This window comes from Loxodonta africana, chromosome 12, assembly GCF_030014295.1.
Source record: "Loxodonta africana isolate mLoxAfr1 chromosome 12, mLoxAfr1.hap2, whole genome shotgun sequence".
Lineage (NCBI taxonomy): Eukaryota > Metazoa > Chordata > Mammalia > Proboscidea > Elephantidae > Loxodonta > Loxodonta africana.
In genome coordinates this window covers 46,400,783-46,423,464 of record NC_087353.1, presented here as the reverse complement: position 1 = coordinate 46,423,464, position 22,682 = coordinate 46,400,783, and the positions used below count along the sequence as shown (strand labels likewise).

The following is a 22,682-nucleotide window of genomic DNA, read 5'->3' as shown; positions in this document are numbered from 1 at the left end:
GACTTGCGTTTCTTCTACAGCCCAAATCTGACTCTTATAAAATAAAAATAGGTTAAAAAACAACAAAACCCAGTGCCATAGAGTTGATTCCGACTCATAGCGACCCTATAGGACAGAGCAGAACTGCCCCATAGAGTTTCCAAGGAGCGCCTGGCGGATTTGTACTGCCGACCCTTTGGATAGCAGCCGTATCACTTTAACCACTACACCACCAGGGCTTCCAAAAATAGGCTGGGCCACTTTAATGCAAGCACTCTCCTGCTCTGGTGTAGAACTTACCACAGGTAGTGTGAGCCAGGTTGCCACAAGACGGTTGTTGATCCAGCGATACCAAGATGGGTTTAGAAACATCAAGGGTAAAAAGGGACCCAGCATGAAAATGCTTCCAAAAAAGCTTCCCCAAAACAGACTGAGAATAAAATAAATTCCTTTCCATGACACCATGATTCTGAAAGATAAAAAAAAAAGGATATATTTTGTTACTATACATTTTACATTTAACTTAAATTCAATTTTAGAATGATGCATATGATTTTTTTTTAATTATAAGCCAAATTTAGTTTATAATCTTTTGGAGTTGGAGGGTAGGGAGACAAACTTGAGAGGATAAAAGGAGAAGGGAATTATCACTAGATATATATAGATAGATGGATAAGATAGATGATGGCCAAGTATAGTGCTATATGTTTTTCATTCATTACATCATTTAAGATGACAACCTTATGAATTAGATATTAGTAGCTGCAGTTTAGAGATGAGGAAACAACGCTTGAAGTTTATGACTTCTCCAAGGCAAAAAGGCTAGCAAGCAGAAGAAATGAGTTTCTCAACCCAGGGCTGTCCATGTTTTAAGTATGAGGAAACAGTTAAGTGCAGTGTTTCCCAAACTTATACAACTCTAAGAATGACTTGGCATTCTTGTTAAAAATATATTACTAGCTTATTTTTTTTTTTTTTTTTTAATTCCCAGAAGCATCTGTTCAGTTGATCTAGAGAAGGGCAAGGGAATCTACATTTAACAAATATTTCTGATGAGTCTTATGATCAAGTGAGTTCGGGAAACACACGTTTGTGTAAGGGAGCCAAGAGATCAGGAGGTAGAGTCCATTGTTCTGGTTTTTGCCTTATCATTAACAGCTGTGGATGCTGGACAAGTCCTTCAATTGTTTAGAGTTTTGTAAGATAGTATCTGCCCCAACCGGTTTAACCCTCATTCCAGCATAAGACAACGCTTTCCTCAAAGCACCCCTGAGAGTGTAACCTGTATCCTCTGTACCTGCCATTCACAGAGAATCAATACAAATGGGAGTATGCTGCACATGTGAACCGGATACACAACGTTTGAGACTCCCTGACCAAGATGATCCATAATGGTCCTTCCAGAAGTTTAAAAAAAAAGTATCTACAAATGCTTTTGATAATATTTCTGACACTTCTATGATTTTAAGTCAGTGGTATGCAAACTTTTTCTTTAAGGGCCAAACAGTAAATATTTTCCGCTTTGCTGGCAATATACTCTCTGTTGCACTTCTCTATCATTCTTGCGTAAAAGCAGACATAGACAATGCATAAACCAATTGGCACGGCTGTATTTCAAAAAATCTTTATGTACAAAAACACAGTGTACCAGATTTGGCCTGCTAGCTGTAATTTGCCAATCTCATTCTAAGTTGTTGCAGAAAAATGATCTAGATCAGGTTAACCAGTACTATCCTAACAATCAAGAAATGTTTATGAGACTATATAACTATCCATGTTTGCAGGTATATAATTTATGTCATGTTCAAGATATCCTGATACTTCATTTTCAGATTGGACCCACCCAGTAACCCGGTTGTAGAGAGTCCTATAAATCAGTTTGCCCCCAATAAACACATTTCACAACCTCTAATTTAACTTCCCCTATCTTCAGAGGAATCATTTATGTTCTCTAACCTTAGCTGAGCCTTCAAGATTTATCTACAATTCTTCTAATTTCCAATTCTCATGTCCTTCACAGCAGTTTGTCTAAATTTTTTACTAAATTTATATCCCTAGAGTATATAGGGTCGCTATGAGTCAGAACTGACTCAACGGCACTGGGTTCTGGGAGAGTATATGAACTGAGTTCAAAGCCAAAGCATGTGGAAAGGAAAGATTGGAAGAAGCAAGAAGATGCTTCAAGGGATGTTTCTGGTACTGGGAGGCAGCATAGCACAGTGTGGTCTACAAGCTCTACAACTAACTAGCTACACAATGAAATAAGTTTATATAAACGAAGTGTTTAGACAGTACCCAGTATATAGTAAGCACTAAAGCACTAAATACTAATAAATGTTACTATTATTCTTATTAATATATTTAAAATCAAGAGGAATTTATCATGTTTTAGGTGAGGGAGAAGCTAGTTGAGAATGAAAGTTTGAGGATGTCTAAAATCAATGGAATAACTGACCAAGAAAAAGGGGCAGGGGTAGTTTTCAAGAAAAATTGAAGACAATAATACAAGTAAGACTAGCTCTGAACAGCAGCTAGGAATCATTCTCAGAGAAAGGTGAGAAGGACATAACAATAGAATGGGTATAAAATACCAGAAAGGGGTAGAGGGTAAATAAATACAGTAATACAACCTGATAGCCTCTATTTTTCGCTTCAGGAGAAGGTAAGCTCATCAACTTTACTCTCCTGATTCTCTAAGAGGACAGTGTTCATCAGTACGTCCTGCTGACATGAAACACTATGCACACAGGAGATACTTGATGTTTACTGCATTGAATATATACAGACATTTTCCAAACTGTACATTTGCTGTCACACAGATCTCATCACTAATGCATATTCATAGGCATAAATGTAGAGCTTCACACTCAGCAGATGGAAGAAATTATGGAATTTTTTTTTTGTTTTCCTCCTAGAAAGTATTTACTTCTTTCAAAAGTCAATAAAGATTAAAGAAAAGGACGACAGGAAAGGCTATGATAAAAGACACAAGAGTGTGAACATCATAAAGGTGACCCTCTTACGTCCTACAGGTCTAACAAGTTGCCAGTACATCAGACATTTATATTCTCAACACAGCAAACATCTGACCTCCAAAAAAATTGTCTAGTCTAATAAAAGTCTTTGTGTTTTATATACTTAGTAGTATTTAACATAAAACTGGATATTTTCTTTTCCAGGGTGTTATCTGACACAAAATCTTATTAAAATATTCCAAAGTTTTTTTTATACCCAAAAGTAGATTTAATGGACTAAGGACTGCAGAACAGCTTCCTAAGAGTGACTATACCTAAAAGCCATGACAATTTAACAGAGTGCACCGAAATGTAAAAAAAAAAAAAAAAAAATCTAGAGATGTTAAATCTTTACATTAAAAAACATTTTTTTTTTTTTTTTAGAATCTAAAAATAACATCTTTGGGCACTTACTCTTAAACTGGCTTTTTATGAGCTGAAAGGTTACGTTGAAGTCAGATTCTTCACTCTCTTTACTATTTTGCCAAAGAATTTCTTTAGGAGGTCCTCATAACCAGGAAAACATAATATTGATATTTTAAAATAAACTGTTGGAAGCAAATCTAAAATGAATAATCAAGTATTTGATTTTATGATCTAGGCTGTATTAGGGTACAAAATATATTTTGCCTCATGATAATAAAACTGTTGGAAACATTAAACACAACTATGAAAACAACAATGGTCTTAAAATCTGTACATATTAAAAAAAAAGTATTCTACCAACTAAAACCTATAATTATTTCAAAATTATCACAACAGGAAACAAAATTTCAAATGTCATGGTGCCTTTTAAAATAAATGTCAGACAAGACAGGTCAAATCCTTTAAACAAAATCTGATTTATCTGAATACTGAATACATATTTTAAATCTCTACCGACACCTGACACGCAGTGTGTGCACAAAATCTTTCAAAGTACAAATAGAATATCTGCTGAGAACTGGCTTTTTGCCAAACTCTCCATCTGAACTTAGCTATTTGCCATTCTGAACTTAGCTATTTGCCATTAGCAATTTGCTCTATGCTTAGACACTTACCCCTAAACTCCCCACAGAGCTAAACTTAACATTGTGTCCATTCACAACTGTTTACCCCGATTGAAGCTCTGCACTGCTTCTTCCTCACTTATCAAATTATTTATGATTTCATATAGTTAAAAGAAAAATAAATTATAGTTCAAGGACCTTAAAACAAAACCAAACCCTTTGCTGTCGGATCAATTCCAACTTGCAGCAAGCCCATGTGTTACACAGAACTGCTCCATGGGGTTTTCTTGGGAGATTGCCAGGCCATTCTTCCACAGGGCTGCTCAGTGGGTTCAAACTGCCAACCTTCAGGTTAGCAGTTGAGCACAACCATTTGTACCACCCAGGGACAGGAGCTTGGAAATCATCAAATAAAATATTTATACACACACACACACACTTTAAAGGGATGGGGCTATGAAATTAAGAAGTGTCACAATTATAAGCCAAATTTTAGTATCTCATGTAAAAATTATTCTCAATTTTAGAGGAGCTTAGTTGCACTGAAGAGACCTAATGTCTTTCCTAGTGTTCCCTAGTACCTAGCATAACGCACAGCATTTGATAAACACACAAAGAAACAAGTTTGCTCCCTCAAGTCCAAATGAACAGTACAGCACATCAAAACTTGTGGGAGGAGGCGGTGGTTGCCAGCTTCCACTGAAAGAAAGTCTGGTTAAATAAATGGTAAACACCTAATCTTTCAAAATACTTTTCAATAAAAAAATAAAAGGCTTATCATTGAAAAGTAGTTATGAACAATGCAATTAAATATCATTTTTGTGCATTCTTTGTACAATACTGACAGTTTTCCCCAAAAAACATAAAAAGCTATTTGAGAAAGATGTAAGTACAGTTTTAAAATGGTATGTCCATTTTACTGCTAAATACAGGGATACAGAACAAAACCATAAGTCATCTTGAAAAACTGAACCTATTTCAGTATAACCCAACAACTTTTTCCTGTAAGATCACTTCCCCTTCAGTGAATTGATACAATATTCTCTCACCTCACTGATTTACCAGTTTATAATATAATCCTGATTCTGATGCTTGTCCATGCTGCCTAACCACCTCTGGTTAAAACATTTGCAATACCAAACAAAAGGTAAAATATAGCCCACCTACACACCTTACTCAGTTCCATGTATTACTCCTGGACTATAACAACTTGGGGAAATACTACTCCATAAATATGAATGCGACCCATTAGAAATACCTAATGGGTTACATTCAGGAAGGAAACTTAGTTCACAGAATCTTCTTAGTTATTTTATTCACGTAACAATTTAAATGTTAACAACTCAGATTGCTTTCAGTCTGATGGGGAAGCTAAGTTGGCAAACAAATGATTGCAAGTCAATGTAATACATGCTGTAATAGAAGTAGAAGGGAGGCATGCAACAGTGTTAAAGGCAGATCAAAGCAGGGCAGGATCCACTGTGCTAAAACAGATTAAAGAAGGCATTAGACTCTTTGAGGTAAGTGGGTTGAGGGGAGAGAGGTCAGTCTAGGCAGTGGCCCAAAACATCCAAATTCACAGAACTTTGAAACAGCATGGCTTAATCAGGGGACTGTAGCTCATTAGATATTACTGAGGTATGGGCTACATGGGCTTCAAGAAACCACAAGGGCACAGGGCACAGGCCCTAGGGAGAAAGTAAACCAAACCCAAGCAAGAATAGCCAAAACCACCACCTTTATCATGTTGTCACCACAAAGCCTCAGGTATATGAATCATGTTTTAGGATAAATGTTAAAGTGATGTAGTACATATAAGCATGAATTTGATCAGTACACTAATTCTGTTAAAAGTGTTATAAGCCAAGAGGTTCTCTGCACTTTAGAACCGATTGTGCATATGGCTTGTTGGCATAAATCCCGGGATCAATAGATGTTCATTCCAAACACAGGCATGTGAGCCAGGAGCACCTGATCCAGCTCTGCCATTCAACAGCATGATGATCAAGACATCACTTAACCTGGATACCTGACCCGTAAAGTGGAGGTTGGGAAAAATGCTAAGGCCGCTACTAATTCTGACATTCTGCATATTGCTGCCTTTTGAGCACTTAATATTTGCCAGGTATTTCACAGATGGCTTTTGGTATTTACATATGTAGCACCCAGAGATTCAACTATTCATCAACAACCCAAAGGTGACATGTAAGTAATCTGTAATTTTGCTGAAACTTAAAATTGAATTATATACTTTACAAAGCTGGTATCAAAAAACAAATTATTTAGGTAGCAATGGCTCTGACCAATTATACAATAACCTAATTTTAGTGGCCTTTATTCTGTTCTATTTAGCCCATATGCATTTGGTGGGGATGGTGATATCCTATAGTGGATTTGTTAAATTTGAGATTTTAAAACTACGAACGGTTAATGTGCTCTGTTAACCCAAAGGTTGGAGGTTTGACTACACCCAGAGGCACCACAGGAGAAAAGCCTGGTAGTCTACTTCCAAAAACTCAGCCATTGAAAACCATAGGTAGCACAGTTCTACTCTGACACACATGAGGTCTCCATGAGTAGGAATAAACTCAACAACTAGTTTTCATATTCCTTGATAATGTCAAACGTGCCCTAAAATAGGCATTTTACAAACACTCTCATCTAATCCAAACAAAAGACCAAAAGTTACATATTATATCAGTGATATTTACAGGTAAAGAAGCTAAAAGCCTGGCTCTCTTAACTACAAGCCCCTGATAGTGTTTATACTAACAGAGGTGAGTTAAAAAACCTATAACCAAGGACCTCCCCAGAAAATGCAGTAGACAGTTCAGAATTGGGAACAGTGAAAGATTCAAAGATGAAAAAGTAAATGAGTAATAAAAATAAGTGATAAATTGAGCATAGTGTTTAATCCACTGTAAATTCACTTATTCACAAGAGGAAGAAAAAAAAAAACTAAACCAGCTCTCATGGAGTTGATTCTGATTCATGGTGACCCCATTTGTGTCAGAGTAGACCTGTACTCCACGGGGTTTTCAATGGCTGTGATCTTTCAGAAGCAGATTGCCAGGCCTTTCTTCTAAGGAGCCTCTGGGTAGATTCAAACCCCCAACTTTTCAATTGGTAGCCAAGCGTTTAACAGTTTGCACCACTCAGGGATTCCAGTCATAAGAAAAGGAGTTAATAATACTCACAAAACCAAAGTACCACATTACTTTGAAGCTACACTTCTCACATTCCACAGAACTGAGGAGACCTAGGAATTTCCCCTATTTCTTCATAAAAAGTAGGAAAATAAAAATGAAGTTGTTTTTGTACACTAAACTATTAATATAAATCTAAACTCAGATTCAGCAACCTTTTTAATAAGAACCCAAATAAAATGACATTTGTGAAATACGCTCACTAGTGTTGAGAGAAATAAAAACTAAAATGAGAAGTCATTTGCCCTCTATTGGATTATAAAAAATAAAAATATTGATAATATTCAGTATTAGCAAGGTGATACAGGATATAAAGGTACTTTTTGTTCTGCTGATAAACTGTAAATTAGTACAATTTTTAGGAAAGTGGTATGGCACTGTTTATCAAAGTAGAAATATGCATATTTAATTAATAAAAAATTATATTTCAAGAACTCTAGCATCCAGAAATAAGGTGCCCTGGTAGCACAATGGTTAAGTGCTCGGCTGCTAACCAAAAGGTTGGCAGTTCGAACCCACCTGGTGGCTCCATGGAAGAAAGACGTGGCAATCTGCTTCTATAAAGATTACAGCCAAGAAAACCCTATGGGGCAGTTCTACTTTGTCACATGGGATTGCTATGAGTCGGAACAGACTTAATAGCACCCAACAACAACATCATGCAGAAATAATCACAGCGTGAACAAAGATATAGGCACAAGGTAGTTCACTGAAGTATAATTTTTAACACTAACAATGGAAGACGATAAATTTTACCAATAAGGAAAGGAGTGAACATTTTCTAGCACTTCTATACTATAGAAAACTAAGGAACCATTTAAGAGAACAAGGTAAGTCACACTGCCTAACATGAAAGGATATATGTGCAATTCTGTGCGTCTGTGTGTAAGTCCATGTATTTATAGGTATATTAAAAGGACTGTTTCAACAAGAAGAGCTTGATAAGCCCAAGTTTACTCCACAGGGAGGCTGTCTGGAGATAAATATCCTGTCCTCAATCTCTTTCCATCGTCTTATCTCCTTCAAGAACGTCCCCTTGTCCAAACCTAACTGGAAGCCTAAGGACAGTGTTGCCCCACAGGTCAGCCTCCTGGGGCAGAAAGCTGGATGGAGAAGGGTGGAGAGTAGATCCAGAGGCCAAACAGAAGCCATTAAACAGAAGACATCCAACTGAACAATACAGTTATGCAAAATGAGTAGGTTACAAAACAATATCTGTGATTACTGTATTTATTCATATGTATATTACGGTGGTATACCTAGGTTGTAATATTACATTACAGTTGATTTTTATATATTTTGTGTTCATTTGTATTTGTTAAATGTGATAGAATATTATGAAAAGAAAAGAATTTTAAAAATTAAAAAAAAAAAAGGTCTGCAGAGGTTCCATGTCAAGATAGCACAATGAACAGAAATATCTAATTTTGCTCTCTCAAAAAACACTACTAAAATCATACTGAAAGTAGTTTTTTTAAGTCACACACCTACAAAGACAGAAATAACAAGAGAAGGACAACAGCAACAATATTTTAAAAGCTGGAAAGCAGGAAGCCAAATGTTGATTATCTTGGGAGACCTGAAAAAGGCAAAGGGTAAGCCAACAGATGAAACAGCAGAACACAAACCTGCAGACTCCACAAGGGCTCAGGAACTGGCAGCATCAGGTATATCCGGAACCAAAAGGGGATAAATTGGAGTTGACTAAAATAAAAAGAGGTGGGCAAAAACTGAGAAGCAGCTCTCCTTCTGAGCTCTCCTTCTCTCCGCACACCCTTGGGGGACTGTCCCTCCTGTGAGCACAGCGTAAGTCTGGAAGTGTATTCTTTTTTTTTTTTTTAATGAATACATAATAATTGTATTCTGTGCTATAGTTTGGGTTTGGGTTTTATGATTTCTCTTGAACAGTCTACAGGTCTGTGACTGCAAATGCCGTCCAGAAAGGCTTCGTGGAAGAGGTAGCATGTACACCCGGGCCTTGGAGGAGAAGAAAAGCCATCTGTGGGGTGGGAAGCCAGCCGAAGGACAGAAAAGAGTCATCTTCCTCTGCGATGGATGGGCCAGGGGGCTGATGACAGGCTGATGATAGTTCACCCATATATGGGAGTCTATTCTCTGGAGAAGGTAAAACAGGATTTCCTGACTATGGAATGCACAATTGAAGGCATGGTTATCTGAGAACAGGAGATTAAGCGGCCATAACCAAACACATTACCATCGAGTCAATTCTGACTCATAGAGACCCTACAGGACAGAACAGAACTCCCCCATAGGGTTTCCAAGGAGTGGCTGGTGGATTCCAACTGCTGACATTTTGGTTAGCAGCCAAGCTCTTAACCACTGCACCACCAGGCTCCATGTGACCATATACATATTAAATCCGGAATACTGAGACCTCAGATCTGCTGTCCTCACTGGGCTCTCAGATGGTTGGCAAGCAAATCTTTAGTTCTAGGTCAGAGCTGTGCAACAGAACTTTCTGTGATGTTGGAAATGTTCCACAGTTGTGCTGTGCAATACAGTAGCCCCTAGTACCATGTGGCTATTGAGCACTCAAAACGTGGCCGGTACAACTGAAGAAACAAATTTTAAACTAGTTTTATTTAAATTAAAAGAGCCACATATGGCTAGTGGCTACTGTACAGTACAGGCAGAAGACTGGAACATACTTCTGGGACTCAGATCAGTCCATGAAGAAAAACGCAAATATACAAACACTGGGTGTAACCAAAATACAGCCCACTTAAGCTACCCCAGTGAAGCCCAAAGTCTGCAAGTCTCACCTACATGGCAAGCTTGTAATTGGTTTTTTAGGCCCAGCCCCTCCCATTTTCTATTATGAACAGACAAAACATCTGAGGAAAAGATTCTAACATGAAATTAGAGCCGAAAATAAACAGAAGAAAAAAAAAGTATACTCGAAGGAAACAAGCTATTCAGGAAAAAGAAAAACTTCAAAAAAAAAAAAAACTATACCATTCTCAGAAAGACAAGAAATACTACACCCAGGAAACAAGAACAACATGTTCTTGCAGGGAACAAATAGAAAAGAAAGGAAATACTCAGAGACTAAAAGAGCTTTTGAAGTTAAATAACAAGCTAGCAAAAAATAAAAACGAAGTAGAAAATAAAGCTGAGGAAATCCCCTAAAAAGTGAAGCAAAATAAAGAGATAGAAATTAGAAAAAAATGTTAGAAAATTCAGGAGGAGGTCCTATATGCAAGTAATTCAAGCTCCAAAAAGAGGGAACTGAGTAACTGAAGGGAAAGAAATCATAAAAAAAATTTTTAAATCCCCCAGAACTGGAGAAGATGACAGTCCCATAAGCAGGGCAAACTAACAACCAGGATAAAAGATGAAAACATATGCTCACCAAGGCACATCACCGTGAACCTCAAAAAAACAACAGAGACAAAAAAAATTTTACAAAACTTCTAGACGGGAAAAAAAACAGGTCACATACAAGGGATCAAAAATTAGATTAGCTTTGGACTTCTCAACAGTGACAATGAAAGCAAGAAGAAAGTACAACAATGCCTATAAAATTCTCCAAGAAAATTATTTTCCAAGCAGTCACTTTATCAATCATGTGTAAGGGCAGTAAAAAATATTTTCATACATGCAAGGTCTCAAAGTTACCTCTCATACACCTTTTTACCAAAACAAACCTGTTGCTGTCAAGTCAATTCCCAGCAATGAAAGACTCCGGGAGACTTGAAATACAGGAAATCAAGAGATCCAACCTAGGTGAGAGGTGAAGGGGAACGCCAAGATGATCATAAAGGGAGGCTCCTGGATTACAGCCCTGCAAAAACAGAGAAGGTGTCCGGTCCAAATTGGAGGAGTGTGGCTCAAGAGACAGGCTCTTTGAAAGCTGTTATCACCAAAGACCTTGCTGCTAACAAATCATCTTCTTGAGCTTAAGAACAGAATGCCCAGGTGAGCCTGGCCAGATTCTAATCAGCACTTGCCTTGTCTGACTATGTGCTGATTAAGTTCCTGCTCTCCTTTCCATATCCTGCTGCCTGATCAGCTGGTGACATTCATTTTACCTATTATAAGTACTCTGCTTTGACCTACTCCTGAGAGACTTGGGGAGGACAAAGTGAACTTAGAAAATATATTCCTAACTGGACAGCCAACACCTTCAGAGTCCTGTCAGATGCCCTGAGTGTGGTGAGCCCTGTTTTCCAGGACTCATTTATGCATGAACTTACCTACTGCCTTCCTCAGAAAGAGATAGGGTCAACCCTCTGGGAAGCTTAGGTCAGAGAGAGACTGTGTACCCATGTCCCTGGGAGCCTTCATCTTAATAGTGGAGGTGCTAGACTATGCTTGCTTGCTCCTCAATTCTTCAAAAAAAAAAAAAAACATATATATACATATAGTCTAGGGATATACAGCGTCGTGGACTGAATTATGTCCCCCCAAAAGATGCGTATATCAATTTGGCTGGGCCATGATTCCCAGAGTATTGTGTGGTTGTCCTCCATTTTATGATTGTAATTTTATGTTAAAGAGGATTAGGGTGGGATTGTATCACCCTTACCCAGGTCACATCCCTGATCCAATGTAAAGGGAGTTTCCCTGGGTTGTGGCCTGCACTACCTTTCATCTCTCAAGAGATAAAAAGGAAAGGGAAGCCAGCAGAGAATGGGGACTTCATACTACCAAAAAAGCAGTGCCAGGAGCAGACTGTGTCCTTTGGACCGGGGTCCTTGCGCAGAGAAACGCCTAGTCCAGGGGATGATTGATGAGATGGCCGACAGAGAGACAAAGTCCCCTGAAGCTGACACTCTGAATTTGGACTTTTAGCCTACTTTACTGGGAAGAAATAAGTTTCTCTTTGTTAAAGCCATCCTCTTGTGGTATTTCTGTTATAGCAGCACTAGATGACTAAGACAGATACGCAGGTAGTAAAGTTATTTTAAAAAGCAAGAAAATGATAGTTTGCACCCTAAGTGGTACAAACGAGTAAGTGCTCAACTATTATTCGAAAGGTTGGTGGTTGGAACCCAGCCACACGTGCATGGAAAGACAGGCCTGGTGATCTGCTTCCAAAAGGTCACAGCCTTGAAAATCCTATTAGGCAGTTCTACTCTGCACTCAGAGGGTTGCCATGAGTCAGAATCAAATCGATGGCAACTAACAACAACAGTTTGTAGAGTGGAAAAAACATTGGAGGATTTTAAAGGTACTAGTACATGGGTTTTTTTGGGGGGGGTTAGTATATGTTTGGAGCCCTAGTGGCGCAGTGGTTAAGCATTCAGCTGCTAACCAGAAGGTCCCTAGTTCAAATCCACCAGCTGCTCCTTAGAAACCCTATGGGACAGTGCTATTCTGTCCTATAGGGTAGCTATGAGTTGGAATCAACTCGACAGCAATAGGTTTTTTTTTTTTGGAGTATATGTTCAGAGCCCTGGTGGCACAGTGGTTAAGACGCCAGGCTGCTAACCAAAAGGTCAGCATTTTGAATCCACCAGGCGCTCCTTGGAAACTCTATGGGGCAGTTCTACTCTGTCCTGTAGGGTAGCTATGAGTTGGGATCGACTCGACAGCAACGGGTAGTATATGTTCAGGAGCCCTGGTGTTGCAGTAGTTAACAGCTTGGCTGCTAACCAAAAAGTCAGCAGTTGGAATCCACCAGCCTCTCCTTGGAAACCCTATGGGGCCGTTCTACTCTGTCCTATCGGGTCACTATGAGTCAGAATTGACTCAACGGCAACAGGCTTATTATAAGTTCTATTTCTTAAGGATGTTTACCAACAATGATTTTGAAAATATCAAAGGATTAACTTAGAGATTTTTGTCAATCTAAGCACATACCACATATTATACACTCTTTTAATTATATGGTATATTAGCAACAACAGCAAAAATATTTTTAATGGTTACCAACCTTGGCGAAAACAGGGAAGGACCAGAGCTTCCACTTTGTAATTCATGTATTTTTTACTACTTCTAGTATCTTTTAAGAACAAGTATGTACTACTTTTACAATTAAAAATATTTTAATTATAAAAGAAATTTTAAAACATTAATTCAGGTAATAATTACTTCTTTGTTACAATCACTAGATAAACAATCCTCAGGAGCCAGTTGAAACAAAAATATTGGATGGATTTATAATTTTTCCAGATTAGTCTAAAATAAACAAGCAACATGCTGACCTTGATTCAAATGACAAAATCAAATACATAAAATAAAAACTGGTACACTAATGTGAGTCATTTTTAGAAAACGATCACTTAGCAGTGAAAATAAAAATGATATAACGCATAGCTAAAACAATCATTGCCTGATTACTGAAGAGATAAGTCCACAATCTGAAAAAATTTAACTATGTTCATTATTTAAATAATTTAAGGCAAACACTCTTGACACACTATTCTTGTAAGCTAGGTGAATACTTCACACCAGTCACACTCAATTTGTTTTTCACAAACATTAATAAAGTATCTATGAGCCAATTAATTTCTTCTAAACCTGTTAAAACTCTTGTTACATGCTAAGGAGCCCTGGTGGTACAATGGTTAAGTGCTTGGCTGCTAACCAAAAGGTAGGTGGTTGGAACCCACTCAGCGGCTCTGCAGAAGAAAGACCTGGCAATCTGCTTCTGTGAAGATTACAGCCTAGGAAACCCAATGGAGCAGTTCTACTCTTTTCTATGAGGTTGTTAGGAGCCGGAATCAACTTGACAGCACACAACAGTAACATATGCATGTTAATATGCAAGGCTGCATTCTTATGAACATTTCTGCATTTTCTTTGTAACTGCTGTTAAAGACTTTGTGCATCCTACAAGGATCCACATAAATGCAGCCTACAAGGATCCACATAAATTCTCCTCAGAATTCAGTAGCATGAACACATCTGCCTCCCCTGAGGAAATGGTTTGCTGCCTTTAGTCCCTAGTGAGAATTGTGTTTGTTTTCCTTTCAAGCCTCAGAGAACAGAAAGTTCACAGTTAAATTTAACATTCAATTCTAGCAACTAAGATTAAGAATATGGATCCCTTTCTCCTCTAATAATCCTGATCGTTATTATTATTCTTAATGACATGATCTTATATATCTTTTATGGTCACTTTAAATTCTTTTTGGAAGCAGACATTAATTAAAAATAAATTCAATAGAATGTCACCACTAGCGATCTTATTCTATCACTTTAAAAAACACAAGCTGCTACAAAAGTATGGTGTCAGAAACCACTAGGAATTTTTATTTATGTTAGAAATGTTCTGAAGAAAAAAAGGTATACTCCCTTAATACACAAATTTCCAAAAGAAACAAATTATGAACATAAGCCAAAAACACAGAATTTAAAACATCTTTCCATGTCAATTAAGCATTCAGAAGTCCAGGCAGAAGAAGCTGAAAGGATAATATATAAAGTTTGCTCTGGTACCTTTACTTATTTGGGGAAAAGGCACAGACAGTAGTAGGAAAGGGACAAACTACACAGTTTCATTCTTCCTGAAGTGGTACAAGAGAATAATACTTTCCAGATACAAAAAAAGTGAAATATAATAAAAGGTACAAGGTAGGCAGGCATTCTAGTTAGAGAACATTTACTCAGAAGAGAATAAGACCAGGGTTTGCCAAGACAGTCAAAGGGCAGAACAAGATCAAACCTCACTAGATCTGCCCACAATGAGCGGGGAAAAACCTACAACAATCAGGTGGAGTGCAATCAAGAAGTCTGTTAACTCCCTGGGCGGAATCCAGGCTCTGGGTTCTTCTTACAACTGGGTAAGGGCACCTACGATTAAGTTAAAATGACACCATTGTTGTTGGTGTTAGCTGCCATCAAGTTGGCTCTGAATCATAGTGACATTATGTATATCAGAACAAAATGTTGCCCATCCTGCACCATCTTCATCAACTTTGGTACGTTTGAGCCCTTTGTTATGTCTATTGTGTCAATCATCTCATGGAAGGTTTCCTTCATTTGTGCTGACCTCTACTTCATCTACTCGATGCCCTTTTCTACCAAAGTAAGAGACAAACTTTTGCCATCCTTGCTTCTAAGGAGCATTCTGGTTATATTTCTTCTAAGACTGATTTGTTCAATCCTCTCACAGTACATGGTATGTTCAATATTCTTTACCAATAACACAGTTTTAATGCATCAATTCTTCTGTCTTCTTTTTTCATTGTACAGCTTTTGCATGCATATGCAGCCATTGAAAATACCATGGCTTGAGTCAGGCACACCTTAGTCCTCAAACTGACATCTGGTGGTGCAGTGGTTGAGCATTTGGCTGCTAACCAAAAGGCCAGTGGTTTGAATCCACCAGCCGCTTCTTGGAAACCTTATGGGCCAGTTCTACTTTGTCCCACGGGGTCGCTATGAGTCAGAAAGGACTCGAGAGCAGTGGGTTTGGTTTTTTTGTCTGTTTTTGCAGCAGATTTGCCCAATGTAATACGTTGTTTGGTATCTTGACTGCTGCTTCCATGGGTGTAAGTAAAATAAACCCTGGACAACTTCAATATTTTCTCTGATTATCATGATGAGGGTTATTGGTCCAGTTGTGAAGATTTTTGTTTTCTTTACATTGAGGTATAATCCATACGAAAGGCTGTAGTCTTTAATTTTCATCAAGTCCTCTTCACTTTCAGCAAGCACAGTTGTCACCTGCATATCACAGGTTGTTAATAAGTTTTCTTCCAATCCTGATGCCCCATTCTTCTTCATATAATCCAGCTTCTTGGGTTATTTGTTTAGTGTAAAGATTGAATAAGCATGGTGAAAGGATACAACTCCGATGCACACCGTTCCTGATTTTAAACCACACAGTATCCCCTTGTTCTGTTCGAACGACTGCTTCCAGATGCATGTACAGGTTACACATGAGCACAATTCAATGTCCTGGAATTCCCATTTTTGTAATGTTTCCATAATTTATTATGATCTACACAGTTGAATGCCTTCACGTAGTTGATCAAACACAGGTAAACATTTTTTCTGGTATTCACTACTTTTGGCCAAGAGCCACCTGACATCAGCAATGATTACCTTTTATAGTTTATCTCTTTAAATTTCGTGAGAGAATAATGAATATAAATATCATCATTCTCTGAACGCTTATGCAATTCCTTTATTTAAAATGTACTCAGAAATTGATATATAGATATAAAGCAGTGAGTATATACTGCGTGATTTCATTTAAATAAAGTTCAAAAAAGATAAACTAATCTATAAGGTGAGAAGTCAGGTTAGTGTATTAAAAATAAAATAATATTAAGCCAATAGTAGAAATTGATTTGAAGTTCAATATATTATTTGCAAATCAGGACACTTCTGACCAGAGAGTCAAAAAGTTTCAAAGAAGAAAGATCTTTCACAGAATTTTATACTCCATTCTATTCCTAGTAATTATACATTTGTGGTTCATGTTCCTTTCTAAATGCATATTTCTATATTTACCAAAAAATTAAAAGTTACATACAGATAATAATTTAAACTAGATACTTTATAAATAATTCAATTACAGATACGTAGGTAGAAAAGAAATAGCCAATAAACATTAAAAAAAATCTTCAATCTCAATATTTTGAGAAAAATACAGATTTAAACAACAAAACATCATTTTTTCCTCACCAGATGGGAAAAAATTTCAAAGTCTTGCCACTGATATTCTAAAAATCACTGTTGGTGTCCTCTCCGTCACAGCTGGAGGGAGTATTAAGTGGTATAGTCACTTCAGAAGGCAATCTGATAAGTAAGTTTGAATATGTATAACACCAGGAATTCCTTCTCAGTATAGACCACAGAGAAACATTCACTGCAATACAAAGAGGCTTCATTACAGCTTTATCTACAATGGAAAAATCAGACATGTATGTCTATTGTTGTGTGAAGGAGTAATGTGGTACATCCATACTATGAAATACAACGCAGCACTGAGAAAGTATGAGGTCAAGCTCTATGTTTTGAAATGAACAGCTCTCCAAGATGTCCTGCTAAAAAAAAAAAAGAAATACTGTGATACCACTTTTGGAAGAAGGAACCAGAGGACCTCCCCAAAAGAAAATCTCAGTGTTGTGTGGTTTTGTCGTTTTTAGGTTCCGACTCATACTGAACCTGTGTACAACAGCATGAAACACAGCCCAGTCCTGTGCCATCCATACAATCATTGCCATGTTTGAGCCTATTGTTGTAGCCACTGTGCCAGTCCGTCTCGTTGAGAGTCTTTCTCTTTTTTGCTGACCCTCTACTTTACCATGATGTCCTCCAGGAACTAGTCCCTTCTGATAACATGTCCAAAATATGTGAGGCAAAGTCTCATCATCCTCGCTTCTAAGAAGCATTCTGGCTGTATTTCTCCCATGACAGATCTGTTCATCCTTCTGACAACTCATGGCATATTCAATATTCTTTGCCAACACCATAATTCAAAGGCATCAATTTTTCTACTGGTCCAGTTGTGAGAATTTTTGTTTTCTTTTTGTTGAAGGTAATCCATACAGAATGTACTTCAGTAAGTGCTCCAAATCCTCTTCGCTTTCATCAAACAAGGTTGTGTCATTTGCATATCTCAGGTTGTTAATGAGTCTTCCTCCAATCCTGATGCGAGTTTTTCTTCATGTGGTCAAGCTTCTCAGATTATTTGCTTAACATACAAGTTGAATAAGTATGATGCAAGGATACAACCCTGAAGCACACTTTTCCTGATTTTAAACCATACACTATCCGCTTGTTCTTCGTCTATGTACAGGTTCCACACGAGCACAAGTAAGTGTTCTAGAATTCCCATTCTTCCCAATGTTATCTATAAGCTGTTATGATTCACACAGTCCAATGCCTCTGCATAGTCAGTAAAACACAGGTAAACATCTTTCTGGTATTCTCTGCTTTCAGCCAAGATTCATCTGACATCAGCAATGAAATCCCTCGTTCCATGTCCTCTTCTGAATCTGGCTTGAATTTCTGGCAGTTCCCTTTCGATGTACTGCTGTAAACATCGTTTATATTATCTTGAGTAAAATTTTGCTTGCATATAATATTAATGTTATTGTTTGATAACTTCTGCATTGTGTTAGATCACATTTCTTTGGAATGGTTTATACAGAAAACATATGTAAATGCATAGAAATTCTGTCTAGAAGGATGGATGCCAGCATTATATGTGGTTGCCTCTACAAGGATGGAAGAGGCTGTGATTGGGGAATGTGGTCAAAAATGAATTGAACCTTTGTGTTACATTTTAAAAAGTGAACATTTTCATTCATTGCTTACATATAATAGGAAGCAAGCAAAAGAGGGAAGGAAGGAGGACGGAGAAACAAAGAACAGCCAAAACAAGTTGGTTTGTCAGTAATCCCCATTTTTTGCCTGCACTCATAATCAAAGCAAAAATGATTAAATCCTGAAGAATAAATCACCAGTACCTCTTAACCAAAATACTGTTTGCCATACTTTAAGCTCAAAGTAAATTTTTATTGACAAATTAAAAACCACTGAAAACAAAAGTTGAGACAGGAATAATAAAAGTACTCTGGATAAACTAAAATTATACAGGCACCAACAAGGGTTGTTAGCTTAACAAAGGTCATACAAAATCACCATTTAATTTACTTCATAACATTTATGTTCATTCACTTAAGATCAAGTTTTACTTTTCCCTTCATGAGACAGAGCCAACCAATAAAATATATAATTACAGATTTATAGCCAGGAGGCATACAGATGCTCAGAAAGCGAGTAAGCAAGCAAGCAAATAGTTTACTGAAACTAAATCCACACGCACAAAACATAAGTCCATGGATATATGGAAAAGTCTCATAAAGATAAATAAAGTTCTAGCCGAAAAGCTATTTGAAAAATTGTTAAATTGAATGATCATTCCTAACTATAGCCATATCTACTTTAGTCAAAAGCCTACTCTTAAAAAGAGGGGAAAAAAAATTAAAACACCTAATTATTCCAAATTATTACAATCATTTCATTTCAACAGAGATTATGCACACATTAGAGTCATTTTCCAGTCTTAAAACAAAAAATAAAAGGCTATAACCTTTACAAAAGCAGACTGCAACATCTTTCTCCCACGAAGCAGCTGGTGAGTTCGAACCATCGACCTTTAGGTTGTAAGACTAGCACTTAACTGCTATGCCACCAGGGCTCCTTATTCCCCAGTCTGAGAAACATACATATATATACACACACATATACCAAAAAAAGAAAAGGAGAAAACAAAAAACTACTGTTAACAATTGCGACTCATAGCCACCCTACAGAACAGAGCACAACTGGTCTACAGGGTTTCCAAGGGTATAATCTTTACGGAAGCAGATGGCCACATCTTTCTCCTGTGGAGCAGTTGGTAGGTTCAAACTTCCAACTTTTCAATTAGCAGCCAAGCACTTAACCTCTGCACCACAAGGACTCCTCATATACACATACACATATAAAACCAAAAAAACCCACTGTCATTGAGTTGATTCCAACTCATAGCAGCCCTATAGGGCAGAGTAGAACTGCCCCATAGGGTTTCCAAGGCTGTAAATCTTCATGGAAGCAGACTGCACCATCTTTCGCCCACACAGCAGCTGGTAGGTTCGAACCACCGACCTTTCAATTAGCAGTCAAGTGCTTTAACCACTGCGTCACTAGCACTCCACACATATATGTATATATGAATATATATATGATCTAGGTGGAGAGAGAGGTTCAAATTTGGGGGGAAAAAAGCAATACAAGAAAATTAATATTTAAATGCCAAATTCATGAAAAATCAGTGTGACAATCAAATCACCAAGCTTTAAAGTCCTTTGGTTTCACAGATGATCCTCTCATTATACCAATAAAGAAAGTGAACAGCAGAAAGTTTTAGGAGCTTGAAATGTGCTCCTAGTGGCCCAGGTAGCTGTGATAGGGCCAGGATGAGACCTCCCATCTGCAATTACCACTAGACTTCATCCCGTTAGAAAGGGGCCACAGAAGGTTAAGGCAATCAACAAAAACATTAAAAAGAAATTAGGATGAAAACAAGGCCTGGGCCTAGAGGGAAGATAGTAATCAGGCAGAAGAGAAATGCATAAAGAAAAGGAGTAACAACATAAAAAACAGTATAAACGCACAGAGGTATGACCACATAGGATGTGCGCAAAGAACGAAGTACACAGTAGTTACTTAGCATGGAGAAGATTTCTAAAGGGGAGTAAGAAGATGAAAAACTTGGCAGCAGAAGGGAGCCTAGGTTTGGGATCAAATGTGGGATCAAACACCAGTTGTGCTATTTTTACCTGTTAACTGTGAGATACACTGGAAACCCTGGTGGTGTAGTGGGTAAGTGCTATGTTTGCTAACCAAAGGGTCAGCAGTTCAAATCCACCAGGTACTCCTTGGAAACTCTATGGGGCAGTTCTACTCTGTCCTGTAGGGTCGCTATGAGTCGGAGTCAACTCCACGGCACTGGGTTTGATTTGGTTTTTGGTGAGATACACTATTTAACCCCTACAAAACTCAGTTGTTCCATTTGCAAATGAGATAATTCATTGGGCTGTTTTGGTAATCAAATAAGATAAATGAAGTGGCTAGTATCTGTAATATAGTACACCTACAATAAATGGTAGACTGTTAATATTACTGAATGTCCCATAAAAAACTTTAAGGTTTTATTTGATAAAAAATGGCAAAAGAGTTTTTAAGGAGGACCCAAATAGTTATATTTGCGAACCTGTGCTTTACAACTACTAATTTGGAAACAATAGGTAGAATGTGTTGGTGAGAACTTGATGATTAGGTCAACTGATTAAGCTTAAATTGATTAAGCTTGAAGAAATGAGGATCTGGACCAGGCAAGAGGAAATTTTTCCAATGTTAGGGCTACAAGAAAGGAAGAATTGGTAGGGCTCATTAGCTAATATAATATACAGAGAAAGAAAAAAAGATAAATGCGAGTTTTCAAGTTTCATGTCACTAGGTAAACAATGGTTTCCATTCACACCAAAGTGGAAACTGGCTTAAGGAAAGTTAAATTTGGTTTCAGAAATGCTGACTCGGTTATAATTATACTCCCTAGAATCCAATTGGTTTTTGGGTTAGAATCCAACAAAACTAAAATTTTTTCTTAACTAAAAACCTGAAGTGAAGTTTAGTAAATTATATTCATCTATTCAACAAACATTAAACAATGTGTGTGAGGTGCTGGGAACATGGAACATAAGTCTTTGTATTTGTGGAGCTCACAGCCTGATGGGGAAAGGGGTAAAAACAGACAAGCAAATTAACAATTACAATACTGACTGATAATTTCTCTGACAAAATATCCAAGAAATGTTGTGAGCGTTTTGTGTCACTAATCCTGGAACATGGACTGGTGAAACTGAGGATGTCACAAAGAAGTTGGGCTGAGTGCTAAAGGACCAGTGGGAATCAGCCAGGTAGCAAGATAGACATTCTGCTTTCAGAAGAAACAGTATGTCCAAAAGAACACATGGCACATCTGTGGGAAAATCAATCAGCATAATTGGACAATGAGATGTAAAACTAGAGGTAAAAAACCAATGGCAAACGAGGCAGGAACTTCATAAATAGTTCAATGAATGTTTAAAGTATAAAATTCCCACACTTTTGAAAGCCTGATCACCTTCATAATATTAGATAGTCATATACACATCTACAGGGAGAAATACATACATAATGTGATTAGGAATGGACAGATAACTAAATTAAAGGATAGCCTGAGATATGGTGGATATAAAAAAGGTGAAAAACACTGCGGCAGTAATACAAATGCTTCAAAGCTATAATGAAAACGGCTGCCAAGCTGTACATTCTCAGCTCGGTGCAAAGTGATCTGGTATGAAAGTAACTCAAGGTTGTGTTGTTGTTGTGGTTAGGTGCTGTTGAGTTGGATCCAACTCATAGCAACCCTATGTACAACAGAACGGAACACTGCCCCTTCCTGTGCCATCCTCACAATCATTGCTGTGTTTGAGCCCACTATTGGAGTCACTGTTTTTTGCTGACACTCTGCACTACCAAGCATGGTATCTTTCTCCAGGGACTGGTGCCTCCTGATAACATATCCAAGATATGAGAGACTAAGTCTTGTCATCCTCGCTCCTAAGGAGCATTCTGGCTGTAAATTCTTCCAAGATAGACTTGTTCATTCTTCTGGCAGTCCATGGTATATTCAGTATTCTTTGACAACACCATAATTCAAAGTCATCAATTCTTCTTTGGTCTTCTTTATTCATTGTCCAGATTTCACATGCATATGAGGCAACTGAAAATCCCATGGCTTGGGTTAGGCACACCTTAGTCCTCAAAGTGACATCTTTGCTTTAGAACACTTTAAAGAGATCTTTTGCAGCAGATTTGCCCAATGTAATACGCAGACTGATTTCTTGACTGCTGCTTCCATGAGTGTTGATTGTGGATCCAAGTAAAATGAAAACCTTGACAACTTCAATCTTTTCTCTGTTTATCATAATGTTGTTTACTGGTCTAGTTGTGAGGATTGTGTTTTCTTTATGTTAAGG

At 37.6% G+C, this 22,682-nt stretch overlaps 1 protein-coding gene across 14 annotated transcripts in view; it reads right to left on the bottom strand.

Annotated features, from left to right (window-relative positions):
• LCLAT1 (lysocardiolipin acyltransferase 1) overlaps positions 1-22,682 on the bottom strand; it is a 438,576-nt gene that overhangs the window by 284,530 nt on the left and 131,364 nt on the right. For 11 of the 14 annotated variants that reach the window (XM_064295193.1, XM_064295192.1, XM_064295179.1 and 8 more), the window contains one exon: positions 280-448. In XM_064295193.1, coding sequence (XP_064151263.1) covers positions 280-448 — 169 coding nt within the window. Of the gene's footprint in view, positions 1-279; positions 449-3,407; positions 7,279-8,816; positions 9,024-10,856; positions 11,471-22,682 lie in introns of those variants that run through there. The other 3 variants (XM_064295187.1, XM_064295188.1, XM_064295190.1) reach the window with 3 other exon arrangements.